General features: G+C 44.0%; 1 protein-coding gene across 3 annotated transcripts in view; it reads right to left on the reverse strand.

The window, feature by feature from the left end:
• The window catches only part of tpp2 (tripeptidyl peptidase 2), a 172354-nt gene that overhangs the window by 144115 nt on the left and 13007 nt on the right, over nucleotides 1–15232 (reverse strand). For 2 of the 3 annotated variants that reach the window (XM_078545859.1, XM_078545858.1), the window contains exons 3-4: nucleotides 2380–2475; nucleotides 2121–2225 (exon numbers count right to left, since the gene is read on the reverse strand). In XM_078545859.1, the coding sequence (XP_078401985.1) occupies nucleotides 2121–2225; nucleotides 2380–2475 (201 nt within the window). Of the gene's footprint in view, nucleotides 1–2120; nucleotides 2269–2379; nucleotides 2476–15232 lie in introns of all 3 variants that reach the window. The other variant, XM_078545860.1, reaches the window with a different exon arrangement.

The following is a 15232-nucleotide window of genomic DNA, read 5'->3' on the forward strand; positions in this document are numbered from 1 at the left end:
ATTCATTACTTCTCCTACTAGCGTCTCACTATGAATTCAGTAAGATTAACATATTCACTCAGAGGTATACCGTGTGTCTAAATGGGGAAGCTGGCATGTGTAAATTAACTAGTAAAACAGTCAAATCAGCCAAAACTTAGGCACCCAAAATTTCCTAGAATGAACAGGAACCCTTCAGAAACATCATTATTGAGGGCTTAGAGCATTCGCTGCATCTGGCAAATAATGTCTTGCAAAGTTCATGGGCTTTGCAAACCTTGGCTTTCTTAAGTATAGCTGGTTATCCTGGGAATTTGAAAAGAACTGCAGTTCCCTATTATATTTTGACTTTACATGGGGTGGTGAAAGGAACTAACAAATATGAAAGTCCTACAGACAGACATCTATTGCCAGAAGATGAACCAAATCTAATGTTCTACACAAGGGGTCCATTGAAGATCAGGAGGGATGGTTCTACTTTAGCATCCAAGATGGAAAGGCCCCAATGAAGTTGGTGCAGAGGTACCATAATGGTGCAAGCAGAGGTGAGCTATTTAATCTCCAAAGTGTAAAATTAGGAGTTAATGTCAAGTTTACTTTATGATGTTTCTTTGGGAGATTTTCTGATATCTCTCAGAGGAAATCTATACTTTGTTTTGAATATCCTTTAGTCTAAAGGATATGCAGCACTGTCTCACAAACAGTTCAGGGGCCTTAGAGATAAAGGATTTATATAATAGTTCTGTTTACTGGACCAATAATTACCTCCTTGTAGGGATCAAGTGAAATCAATTCTTGATGGATGTCTACTTTGATTCTGGTCAGTACTATTTTAATACTGGTCTGTCCCAGTGGTGACTGAAATTGTTGAAACTTCAACAATCTAACACTGGCTTTCCATTAGCACAGATTAATACGAAAATGTACTTAATTATACCAACACTTTTTTAAACTTATGAGCACAGATTCTGAACAAACTGCTTCACTTTTAGGATATTTAAAACCTTTAATTGGCATTGGGGCTGACATTTTGCATAGTACTTAAAGCCTTGATAGATGTTTCTATTATCATCTGAACAAAGCATGGAGGTACTGAATTTGTTTTTTTGATGTAGGCAATGTATTTCATAGATCAGTACAATCACAGCCTAGGTGTGGTGCATTCTCTGTAACAAGTGTTTCAATTTTTGTCTTTTGTATACTAATGCTCATTTATTTCTTGTTGCTTCATTTGATATCACCTAAGTGACCTAGGGCTGATATTGTATACTTGTTTTGAAAAGGAGAGCTTCTTTTGATATTTTGATGGCTTCAGAGAAATCTTAAAAAGCACAACAAAACAGCTAGACTAGATGAATGTTTAATACTCATAATGAAAGTCTATTAGATTAGACTTTTGTAAAAGATTAAGATCCTGTCACAAACATTTTGTGGCAAGAATTTCATTGAAGTAGAGTCTTTAGTTGAGGAAAATGAACCTGCATAATGCAGTAGCTTTACAAAATGTGGGAATAAGTGATGTACTGCACTGCCTGTCTGCAATGTCATGATGGCATTTTGATGGGTCTGCTCAACATTCAGTTTCCTGAGAACCTATCAAGCTAGGCTAGGAAAAGCAAAGAATTCAGAATGAAACATAAATTAGATATATACACCTAATTAGACAGCAAGACGAAAATTCCATTGGTGAATTGCATCGTTTAAATGTTTTTAATAAGGTTCTGATAGGCTACATTTATTGGGTGCTTCACTCCAAATATAACTGCCTTTTACATTGTTTAAATTTATGGTAGTTTTAAATAAAAATATTATTATTTAAAGAGCATATATAAGATCAAGCAGCTCTTAATAATTCAACTCTAATCTACTGCAATAAAGTAACTCAATATAAGCAGGAGAAATATGCACCTTCAGTTACTGGACATACTCTCCCATAGGGAAAAGTTAGTAAGATGAATGGAAGACATTGCAACTATGGAACTGCAACTGTCATTATTAATAGAGCAGACAGTGTTGTAAAGTCAAATATACATTTCATGATTAATTCCCAATTTCACCCTAGTAGCCATGAGTGTTCTGATTTAACAGTTACTTATCTGTGCCAAGGTTACATTATAAATCTGCTCATACAAGATACTAACTTGTGACAAATTTGTACGAGTGCTGTCAAACTCATCTAGTTTTCTGCAAGCTTCTGCCAAAGAAACACGATGAAGCGGATCCCAGAGCTTTTCCCGCTTTTCTTTCTGTAAAGTAAAATCACAGTACTTCCTTTTCAAATATTCTTCACTGTTGGCACAAAGAAAGCGTAAAGCAATAAATATTTGGCTTATCAACCAATGACTCCTACAAGTGAAAGCAGTTAAAGCATTTTTTAAACAAAACGCACTACAGCCTTACCTGTATCCTTTCTTTTAGTGCTTTAGGGTAAAGTTCATATATATTTTTGAGACCAACATGATACTTTCCAGATGGATTTATCCAATTTTCAGGAATCTTTAAAAGCAAAACAGAGTTGTGCATTTATAGAATACGAAGCATGAACTTGCAGTTTTATAAGCTACTCACCATATTGTCAGATACACATCGGGCTGGATTTTGCAGTCAGCGGCAAAGCAACTGCACTTGCTACGGACCTCGTGGTCCACAAAGATCTCTGTGACACAGATTTTCCCCTTCCCAGTATTGGCTGAAACCTGGCAGCAAGTCAAGGAGATCTCCAAGGCTCCAGCGGCAGTGATGTCAGCAAACAGGTTAAGTACACTCAAGTATTCTCATTCACAAGCCAGGGAGTTAAAAGCACTGTTTATCCTTCACTCTTTATTTAAATTTTCAGATAGCAGACTAAATGATTATGGTTATATTAGGATAGAAGCTAACATACCGTAAGCTTTAAAAATATTTTAAAATGTGAAATGTATCATATTGGAGAAATCTGACACTCCATAAATATAAAAATTAGCTTTTTAGGTCCAGTGAGCTGTAAGTTAAGCTATAATTATGAACTTAATATGCCAGTTGTACCTCATTCAAAAAGGTATAACCTTTAAGGGTTTTTACAGCAAGACTAACCACGTAAAAGTGAAAGTTTTTGTCAATTCATTGACTGCTTAGGGATTGCACTCTGGGAAGACCTCAGCAGAACACCAAATGGAGGAGCATAGAATAACTGACAGCAACTTCTGCATTTCCAAGTTATTCCTCAAACAAGCAGACTCTCAGAGCTGCTGCCAGCTTCAGTGGACAAACAAGGGTGGATGATGTCAGTTTCACTGTTATTGATACTGAAAATGGGGCATATGCAATTAGAATGAGGAAAAAAATCTGCTCGTCTGTCTTTCTCTTTAATTGCACCTTTCACCCAAAGGTGCTTCAAAGCTGATGAGGTAGTTTTGAAGTGTAATTATAACTGTAATGTCAAGAAACATGGCAGTCAATTTGCACAGAGCTAAATCTCAGCAATGAGATAATGAGACAATCTGTTTTTAGTTGAGGGATAAATGGCAGCATATAAGATGAAATCTTTTATGTCCATCTGATAGGGCAAACAGGTCCTCCACTTAACATCTCCTACAATGGCCCAAAAATTCCAGTCTCCAAATTGATGGAAGATGCACTTCATGACCCTGTAAAAATCCTGACATGTGGACCTGCGTGGAATTGGCCAGGAAGTTTAAACTGTTGCCCAGGGCCTGCGTGAAAGTCTCCAACTCTGAGGTAGAGTGAGAGACATGGGACAACTCGATGCAACTTACTTTGAAAGGTACCGAGGAAATGTTAGACAGTTTAAAACCTGGTCTAACACCTGGGTAACTCCACAACCGACCCACGTGCCCCAATCACTCCCAACCAACCCACTACACACTTGACCAGCCTCCAACTCCCCCCCAACTACCCCCGACCATCTGATTATCCCCCACTCAACCCAACTACCACCCAACCACCCCCCAGACTACTTGTCTACTCCCCTGACCCAACTACCCCCACCGGCCAGACCAGACTTTCCCCGACGCAATTCCCCACCCCAACAACCAGGCCCAACCACGTCCCCAACCACCCGACTAACCACCCCCCACCCAGACTACACACCCCCCCAACCAGACTACACACCCCCCCCAAACACCCGATTCCCCCTGACCAGACCCGACTAAGCCCCCGACCAACTCTGACTACCCACTCACTGACCTACTTACCTCACCCACCTATCCATCTTATGCACCCACCCACTTCACCCATTTACCCACCCAATCATCTACCCATTCACCCAATCAACCACCTACCCACTCACCCATTCATTAACTCTCGGACAACAACTGGAGCTTCAAACTTCCCTAAATACGACAGCTAACCCCATAAAAAGGTGGCATGTGCTCTCTTCCTTCGACTCCACTCTGCTCCAATGGAGCTCTCTGTGACAAGCTGCACTGCGCATTTCACTGACAGGCGGGATCGGATGACCCCAGAAGAAATGCACAGTACAGTCAGGAAAATCTTTGCCAGCAGCAGCAACATGTACAGCACTGCCACTGACTGGAAGATTCAATCCAATGAAGCACGCTTTCAGTATGCACTGATGTGCTCAGGTTTTTGGTATGGACTTGAATCCCACCTTTTAATTCAGAGGTTAGAAGGCTACCACTGACATAGAATGACATATAATTTGTGTCTTTCTGCATTGCATCCATTGTCCATTTGTTCCCTTTCTTATGTATTAGAAGTTAGAATTTGTCTCACAGGTACAAGGGAATACAATTGACTACTAATGTTAATAAAATACAAATGATCAGCTAACCTCACAATTTAACTCTTTCTTACTTTTGAAAATTGAAGTAACATTAAATTTTCAAAATTTTGCTCGCATTCTCTTTCTCAGTGACCCCCCCCCACCCCCCACCACCACCACCACCACCACCACCGCCCCCACCCACCCCCGGCCCCACCATCTCTGACCCATCCTTCTCTCCACAACCCATAAACTAAGGTTCTTCACAACCCCAGGCCGATAATTTGGAATCATGTGCTCTGAGGAGGCAATGAGCAGAGGCTCTGGCCATTATGTGATTTTTCTCCCAAATGGTTCATAAATGGGACAGCTTTTCACTGCCCTGATTGGTTGTTTTTCAGTGCCCTAACTGTCTGTTTAGCACTCTGACTGCTTAATTAGGGACTTCCTTGGATGAGCTCATAATGGAGGAGGTACACTGAACAGACACAGTGGTGAATAGCAGGACAGTCCTGTGATCAGTGTCAAGGCTCCATTACATGCATATGCACAATTCTTAGCTTCAAGGCCCCATCAGTCTTCAAAATGGTTGTGGACAAAACCATTTGGCCCCACCCATCAAATACCCCACCCGCTGCTCTCACTCAGGGGTCGGACCAGTTTTCAAGCAGTAAATGGGGTCCCTATGGGAAAAAGTTGGGAAGCACTGCCATATGTATAGCCAAAAATTAGCACTGATATTTTCTAACAGTCCGTGAAATAAAAGTAAGATAAGTTGACGTTTGTAGATGGCTACAGAAAAATCAAGACTGGGAACTAAACATTATTAGATATAGCATATTTAGCAAAGAAAGCAAGATAAAAGGGGGGGGTAGAGTAGCTGTGATGGATAACATAATGGAAGTAGAAAAAATGGACACAGCTATCAGCAAGACAAAAAAATAGAATCAATATGAAGATAAAGTATAAGAAAGGATAAAACTCACTAATAGGTGCAGTCTACAGACCACCTAATAGTGGGAGGGAGGTGGGGAAATAAATATACAGACAAATTAGAGAATTGAGTAAAAGGTATGGAATAATAATCATGGGGGATTTCAACTACCCTGATATTAATTAGAGAGAAGAGATAGGTAAAGGGGATAAGGGAACAGAGTTCCTACAATGTATACAGGACTCTATTCTAACCCAATATGTAAAAAGCCTAACAAGGGAGGATTCACTATTGGATCTAGCAAATGGGTTATAAAGCAGAGCAGATAAGACAATTAAAAGTTGGAGAACATCTAGGCAACAATGACCATAACATAATACGTTTTAAGATAATAATAGAGAAGGGCATAAGTATGAAGAAAACCAAGTTACTAGATTGGAGGAAAGTTGATTTTGAGGAGGTGATAATAGAACTTGGGGAAAAAACAGGTAACAACATTGGCAAACAACAATGTAGAAGAACATAAAACATTTAAAAATGGTGTACACAGTGTAGGAAAAATATACTTCACTAAAAAGAGCAAAGTGAACACTAGTGAGACTCTATGGATGAATAAAGGCATAAGGGAACAATTGAGGGTTTGGAAAAAGGCGTGCATTAGGTGCATTGACAGCAGAGGAGGGCATGTTAAAACAGAATATGAAGAGATTAGGAGAGGAGTCAAAAATCAATTAAGAGGGCAAAGAGGAATAATTAAACTATGAACATAAAAGAAGATTTTACAGGCAGATCAATAAAAAAGGAAGGCTGTGATGGGAATAGGACCATTAAGGGATAGACAGAATAATGCCACAGGTATCAACAGGGATCGTAGAAATATTAAATAATTATTTTGCTTCAGTATTTACCAGCGAGATAGACAGATAGATACGACATTGAATGATGAGATGAACAGTGAAATAAGTGCATTTTAAAATAAAAAAGGGATGTTAAGTAAACTAATCAAATTCAAAAAGGATAAAGCCTCTGATCTAGATGGATTGCATTTATGTATTTCAAAAGAATCTAGACAAGAGATGGCAGAAGCATTATTACACATATTTAATAATTTGTTACAAAAGGTATAATGCCAGAAGACTGGTGGTTAGCTAATGTAATTTAAGGGGGGGCAGAACATACCCAGGGAATTATAGACCAGTCAGCTTAACATCAGCGGTAGGAAAAATAATCTCTACTAAAGGAGAGAATAGGCAAGATGTAACAATAAATAGTCAGCAAGGATTTCAAAAGGGAAAATAATGTTTGATCCACCTTATAAAATTTTTGAGAAGGTAATTGAGAGTAGACAATGGTAATGCAGTAGATGTAATTTATCTGGATTATCAAAAGGTCTTCAATAAGATCCCCCATAATAGGCTAATGAATAAGTGCTGGAGCCATCGCTGGTTACAATTTGCATAAAACACTATTTCTAAATTTGCAGAGGACACCAAATTGAAGGGGGTGGGGGGGTGGGGAAATAGTCAATACTGAGGATGACTGCACCAAATTACCAGAGGGCATTAATAGACTTGCAGAATGGGCAAATAATTAACAAATGAAGTTCAACATAGATAAATGTAAGGTAGTACATTTTGGTATGAAGAATAGGGAGGTCATTTATTACTTGGAAGATGCATGTCTAGGTGGGTAGAGGAACAAAGGGATCTCCAAGTACAAATGCATCAATCACTAAAAGTTGCACCACATGTTAGCAAGGCCTTAAAAAAAGCAAACCAAGGACTAGGCTTTACTTCTAAAGGGCTAGAATTGAAAAGTAGGGAAGTTATGCTAAACCTGTATTGAGCCTTGCTTCGATTACACTTGGAGATCTGGTTGCCATATTATAAAAAAGATAGAGGAACTGGAGAGGGTACAGAGAAGCTTTACAAGGATGGTAGCAGAAATGCATGGATATACATATCAGGAAAGAATCCAACAGGCTTGGTCTTTTTTCTCTTGAAAAAGGCAACTAAAGGGTGATGAAGAGGTCTTTAAAATTATGAAAGATTTTGATAGAGAGGATATGTAAAGTTTGAAATTTGTTTTTTGGTTTTTCAAAATGATATGAAGAAAAGGCACTGAATAGAAAGTGCTAGAACCTAAAAGAAAATCCATCAATACAGCTGATTGAAAAGTATTAAAGTATCCTGGGATATCAGGCCCTTTGAACATGTTCAGAGAGCACAATCCAATCAACAGAGTACCAGCTCTGGGCAATAATGTCAAATCCGAGACCAGGCTTTTGGGAGAGGATGAGGCTTAGAAGTAAAAATTTTAAGTGAATTATCTTTCTTACTTTTAATATTTCCAAGAATAAATGGTAGTGAAATATACAATTTCTGAATTTTAAAATTTTGTTTAACAGTAGAAATTTCTGATATTGAACAAAAATTGTCACTGAATAACATTTTTAACAATTGCAGTGACATTACCCAAAATTGCGCAACCACAAGCATAATGCGCTCTCACCATAAAACAGCAGCTGTGTTTCATACAGAGTGACAGTTAACACTGAAAATATTTCTCACAGAAGCATCTAGAGAAACAACAGGAACTTATATTTCCAGTGAAATTTGCAGGCAAAATTAACATTTAATATATATAATTATTTGATCTCCAATGGATTACCCATGGCAAGTTCGAGAATACCATCACACTTTTACTTGTCTCTGATTTATGTAATTCATGCTGCTGTATCTGTTTCTCTTTTGCTTTGCTACTATTAACATTTTTCTCTTGTATCTCTAGCCTCTTGCACTTTTTTCTGTTTTTTTCTCTTACCACTTACCACCCAAAAGGAACAATACAGTGAGGCAGTGAAAGAAGCCATCAAAGACTGTAGAGCGCATCTGGGTTGAGAATGATGAGAGAACCTAAGTGGCTCCCCTTCCTATTTTCTTCCATCATATTCCATGCATCTTCACCTTCCCACCACAGATCTATTCACTCAACCCTCAATTAGTTTGCCTCCTCTCCTCTCCCCACTTTAACATTTAACTTGCCTAAAAAAAAATCAAAATTAGAACGAAGGACAAGCTGAATAACCACCTTTCTATTTATTTATTTGTTTCTCTCTCTCTGCTTCTCTGTCTTGGGCATTACAAATTAGAATCTCTGGGTGGAATTTTGTCAGTTTCCACAACAGCGGATCTGGAAGTATGCACCACTTCCGCACTCTTGATTTTTGCCGTTTCCCACGCTATTACAATTAAAATTTAAAGTGCCAGCAGCATGCAAGGGAGACAGATGTGATTCCGCAGCTATGGGTGCCTTCATTGGTGAAACCCACCCTCAACTAACAATGCTGCAACTATTCGTGGGCTATAAAAGAGCCTCCTGTTCAAACAAGTTTCCCGTCCAACTCCATTGCCATGAATGTTGGACGGTGGCACGGCTGCTTTTTCAAATTTAAGTTTCACTTATAAATAATTCACATTACATTGGTTTCACTTTACTCATGTGTGCATCACCATCATTTGCTGAGACTAGCTTAGTCAAAGAGCTAACTGCTCTGGCACATCTCATGGTTGGCACGCAGTGATGGTTACCGGGTGTTGTGGAAGAACCAACATTGGCCGGAATTTTCCAGCCCTGTGGGCGTTGGCGTCATGGCGGGGGAAAGGACAAGATGGCGAGAAGGCCAAAAATCATCCGGCATGAAAGCACAACGGGATCATCCGATGGTGTCCACGCCAATCCCGCTGGAGACCGCAGGAGCCCACTTTGCATCCCGCTGATGGGATGCAAACTAAGGTCCAACCGGAATTGTTCTCCCACGCGAGATTTACCATTATGCTGGCAGCAAAACACGGTGGCCCAGAGCACGCCTGGACAATGTGACATGCTGAAGTTGGGGCTTATCTTTAGGGCCTTGTTTGGGGGGGGGGGGAGTAAGGTCTAGCTGTGAGTGGGAGGTGTGCTGTGCGGGGGAGGGGTAAGTGAGGTAAGGGGGGTGTGAAGTTGGGAAGGGGGAGGATGGAGTAATGAGAGAGAATGAGGCAAGTGGACAGCAACGTGTAAGGCAAGGGCTTTGGGGGGAAGGAAGGAGTTCGTGGGAGGGAGGAATTTGGGGGAGGGGAAGGAGCTCGGGGCGGGAGAGGAAGGAGCACGGGTGGAGGGGGGAGCACGGGTGGAGGGGGGAAGCAAGGGGGGGGGGGGGGGGGGGGTGGGGGGGATGTCGAGGTGAACGTGCAAGGGAACATCTGTGGAGTCAATGACTGCTTCCTGGGTAGCGAACTGAGGATGGGCATGGTAAGGGTGAGTGTTGGAGGAGAAAGAGCGAGCCGGAAGGGTGGGAGGGCAAGGTGCAATGTAGTGGTAGAAGGGACGGTGAGGGTGGTTAGTGGGGACTCGGAGACAGACACGGACCCTGGGGGTGGGAAGGAGGTCGTCAGGGAGGTCAACGTGGATGGGGGTGGGATTCTCAGGAAGATAGGGAATGTGCAGATTCACCTGGACATCCTGGAAAGAAAAGGGTTCTGGTTGGTAGGTGATGGTGGGGAGGTGGAAGTTGATGCCAGAGGGATCAACAGTGATGAGGGAACGAACATGGGTGTGTTGGGGAAGGGAAAGGACAGGGGAGCTGAGCAGAAACATGACGACAGCCATTTTTCTCAAATTGAAAGTGAGCGGAGCCTCGTGCTGGTTGGGCACAGGTGCTGCATGGGAGTGTGATCAGTGGGTGGGCAGAGAGGCAGGTCAGCTCAGATTAACAACTGAAAGAGAACCCCAGCAGGCAGCATTGGAAATGCTCAGGACATTGAGATGAGTGTGATGGGGGAAGGCTCCGAGTGTGTGGGAGAGTGCTTGCACAAGGCTCCGAAAGGCCCTGCCACACATACACTCTCCCTCCAGAATCACTCGTGATATGGCTGCGTGCAGCTGAACTGCTAGTGGGCGGCGGGGGGGATGTGGGGGAGGACTCGCGGAGCCTGTAAGTGAAAGACACCATTACACATTATTTAGTGAAAGTGAATATATTTTCAGATTATTAAGTGATAAAATGTGTTCACCCCTGCAACCATTTGTGGTCAGAAATTCTTAATTTTTTTAGGCCTACCACTTCTTCTAGGTGCTGCCCTGACATCTGCAGGAGGGGTGGAGACAACCTGTGCAATGGCTGGCCCTTTTTGCCTCTGATGACTTTGGCGTGCATCCTCTGGAGAGCTGAGGCCTTGAGGCCCCAGCTTGCTTTGGTTGTCCTCCTGTGGGCCAGCTGCTCCCTCTGCAGTGACAGAGGATGAGGTTGAGGGGGTTACAGGCAAAAGGGGTTCGGAGGGAGAGGACGGACTCAGATTCCTGAGTGGATGACCCAGGGGTGTCCAGCTGCCTCTCCTCCTTCCTTCGGGTGCCCGGGAGACCCGACCAGATTCCTTGAGGGGAAGGAGCAGCTGGAGGGATGTCGAGGTGCCCCGTTTCCCTCTCACACTGCCACTGCAGGAACTCACCCATAGCTACCGCAATGGAGTACAGGTCTGAGCGCATCTCCACGTTCTGCTGGACCAGGGTCTCCATGGCTTCCACCATCTTTCCCAGACCTCCATGCGTACAAATGTGGACACTACTTCATCAGAGAGCAGGCAAACGCACTTCTCTGATTCAAGTGCCACTCTGGTGAAGGCTTCCAACAGCTCTGCTGATGTTCCCCACCTTCTGCTGACTCTCTACAATGAGCTGAGAGGCTGAATCCAGAGACTCATAATCTGACTCGGATCTCACAGATGCCTCTTCCCCAGCAGTCTTCTGAGTGCCGGGGAGCTCAGCTGAACCTGCCTCCTCCTGCTGCGGATACTTTTTAAAAATTCATTCGCGGGATGTGGGCTTCGCTGGTCGGGCCAGTATTTGCTGTCCATCCCTAGTTGCCCTTGAGAAGATGGTGGTGAGCTGCCTTTTTGAACCGCTGCAGTCCATGTGATGTAGGCACACCCACAGTGCTGTTAGTAAGGGAGTCCCAGGATTTTGACCCAGAGACAGTTAAGGAATGGCGATATATTTCCAAGTCAGGATGGTGAGTGACTTGAAGGGGATCTTCCAGGTGGTGGCGTTCCCATCCATCTGCTGCCCTTATCCTTCTAGATGGTCGTGGTTGTGGGTTTGAAAGATGCTGTCAAAGGAGCCTTGGTGAATTCCTGCAGTGCATTTTGTAGATGGTACTCACTGCTGCTACTGATAGCTGATTTTGAAGGGAGTGCAAGTTTGTGGATGTGGTGCCAATCAAGCGGGCTGCTTTGTCTTGGACATTGTCAAGCTTTGAGTGTTGTGGGAGCTGCACTCATCCAGGCAAGTGGGGAGTATTCCATCACACTCCTGACTTGTGCTTTGTGGATGGTGGACAGGCTTCGGCAAGTCAGGAGGTGAGTTACTCATCACACGGTTTCTAGCCTCTGACCTGCCCTTGTAGCCACAGCATTTTTATGGTTAGTTCAGTTCCGTTTCTGGTCAATGGTAACCCCCAGGATGTTGATAGTGGGGGATTCAGCCATTAAATATCAAGGGGCAATGGTTAGATTCTCTCTTATTGCAGATGGTCATTGCCTGGCATTTGTGTGGCGTGAGTGTTACTTGCCATTCGTCAGCCCAAGCCTGGATATTGTCAGGGTCTTGTATTTGGAGATGGACTGCTTCAGTATCTGAGGAGTCGCGAATGGTGCAGAACATTATGGAATCATCCGTGAATATCCCCACTTCTGACCTTATGATAGGAGGATGGTCATTGATGAAACAGCTGAAGACGGTTGGGCCGAGGACACTACCCTGAGGAACTCCTGCAGTGATGTCCTGGAGCTGAGATGACTGACCTCCAACAACCACAACCATTTTCCTTTGTGCTAGGTATGACTCCAACCAGCAGAGAGTTTTCCCCGATTCCCATTGACTCTAGTTTTGTTAGGGCTCCTTGATGCCACACACGGTCAAATGCTGTCTTAATGTCAAGGGCATTCACTCTCACCTCACCTTGGGAGTTCAGCTCTTTTGTCCGTGTTTGAACCAAGGCTATAATGAGGTCAGGAACTGAGTGGCTCTGGCAGAACCCTAACTGGGCATCAGTGAGCAAGTTATTGCTAAGCAAGTGCCGCTTGATAGCACTGTTGATGACCCCTTCCATTACTTTACTGATGATTGTGAGTTGACTGATGGGGCGGTGATTGGCTGGATTGGGTTTGTCCTGCTTTTTGTGTACCAAAGACATACCTAGGCAATTTTCCACATAGCCGGGTAGATGCCAGTGTTGTAGCTGTACTAGAACAGCTTGGCTATGGGCTCAGCAAGTTCTGGAGCACAAGTCTTCAGTACTATTGCCAGAATATTGCCAGGGCCCATAGCCTTTGCACTATCCAGTGCCTTCAGCTGTTTCTTGATATCACGTGGAGTAAATCAAATTGGCTGAAGACTGGCATCGGTGACGTTGGGGACCTCCGGAAGAGGCTGAGATGGGTCATCCACTTGGCACTTCTAGCTGAAGGTTGTAGCAAATGCTTCAGCCTTATCTTTCTCTAGGCTCCTCCATCATTGAGGATAGGGATATTTGTGGAGCCTTCTCCTCCAGTGAGTTGTTTAATTGTCCACCACTGTTCACGACTGGATGTGGCAGGACTGCAGAGCTTAGATCTGATCCGTTGGTTGTGGGATCGCTTAGCTCTGTCTATCACATGCTGCTTATGCTGTTTGGCACGCAAGTAGCCCTGTGTTATAGGTTCACCAGGCATCTCATTTTTAGGTATGCCTGGTGTTGCTCTTGGCATGCCCTCTTGCACTCTTCATTGAACCAGGGTTAATCCACTGGCTTGATAGTAATGGTAGTGTGGGGGATATGCCAGACAATGAGGTTACAGATTGCGTTTGAGTACAATTCTGCTGCTGATGATGGCCACAGCACCTCATGGATGCCTAGTTTTGAATTGCTAGATATGTTCGAAATCTGTCCCATTTAGCACAGTGGTAGTGCTACACAACACGATGGAGGGTATCCTGAATGTGAAGGCGAGACTTCGTCTCCACAACACGGTGTGGTGGTCACTCCTATCGATACTGTCATGGGCAGATGCATCTGCGGCAGGCAGGTTGGTGAGGATGATGTCAAGTATGTTTTTCCCTCTTGTTGGCTCCCTCACCACCTGCCGCAGACCTGCATTTAGAACTCAGCCAGCTCGGTCAGTCATGGTGCTACCAACCACTCTTGGTGATGGACATTGAAGTCCCCCATCCAGAATACATTCTGCACCCTTGCCACCCTCAATGCTTACTCCAAGTGGAGGAGCACTGATTCATCAGTTGAGGGAGGGCGGTACGTGATAATCATCAGGAGGTTTCCTTGCCCATATTTGACCCAATGCCATGAGACTTCATGGGGTCCAGAGTTGATGTTGAGGGCAACTCCCTCCCAACTGTATACCACTGTGCCGCCACCTCTTCTGGGTCTGTCCTGCTGGTGGGACGGGGCACACCCAGGGATGGTGTTAGTGGTGTCTGGGACGTTATCTATAAGGTATGATTCCGTAAGGATGACTCTGTCAGGCTGTTGCTTGACTAGTTGGTGAGACAGCTCTCTCAATTTTGGCACTAACCACCAAATGTTAGTAAGGAGGGTTGGCAGGGCTGAGACTGCCGTTGTCATTTCTGGTGCCTAGGTCAATGCTGGGTGGCCCCTCTGGTTTCATTCCTCTTTTTGTGACTTTATAGCGGTTTGATACAGCTGAGTGGCTTGCTAGGCCATTTCAGAGGGCATTTAAGGTCTGGAGTCACATGTAGACGACAGATTTCCTTCCCTAAAGGACATTAGTGAACCAACAATTAGTTTTTATAACAATCGACAACGGTTTCATGGTCATCATTAGACTTTTAATGATATAGATTCAAATTCCGCCATCTGCCTTGGCGGCATTCGAACCCCAGTCCCCAGAGCATTACCCTGGGTCTCTGCATTACTAGCCCAGTGACAATACCACTATGCCAGTGCCTTTCCTTGTCCATGTGATGACCACCAGATTGTGAGCCTGAGCCTGCCCTAGATCTAGGCCCCATCAGGGTGTATGTCTCTGCGCTGATGGAGGATGTGGGTAAACGCTGTGACAGATCTTCCAGGCTGCTTATTTCCAGCTCTTCAATGGAGGAGGTGTCCTCATGGTTGGATGCGAAGACCTGGATGGAGCTGAGGGACTGGCTGGCTGAGGGTGTCGATTGCTTAGCAGAACAGCCTGTGAACCAAAGTAGAGATAATTAGCACATGTCAGCAGAGTCAAAAGCAGGAGAGAGAGCACTCACATTTGTGTTGAGACTCACAGGTGCTTTGAGAGAGGGATGATGGGGTGCAGGATCCTCATGTGGGTGTTCGCCGCTGACCTCACCATTGCCACAAGCACGGTCCATGTCCTCACCAGTCAGCACAATGGCACACTCCTCAAAGTGAGTGAGGGGTCTAATGTGGGCCACTCCAGCCCCAGTCTGGGGCCTCAGCCTGCTGTTATGAGCCAGTTTCTCTTGCATGAAAACAGATGGAGAGAGTGTGAGCAGGACACATGGCACTGCATGGAATCTTTGTGAGATGAGAAGAGCCA

Source organism: Cetorhinus maximus, chromosome 7 (genome assembly GCF_964194155.1).
Source record: "Cetorhinus maximus chromosome 7, sCetMax3.hap1.1, whole genome shotgun sequence".
NCBI classification, from domain to species: Eukaryota; Metazoa; Chordata; class Chondrichthyes; order Lamniformes; family Cetorhinidae; genus Cetorhinus; species Cetorhinus maximus.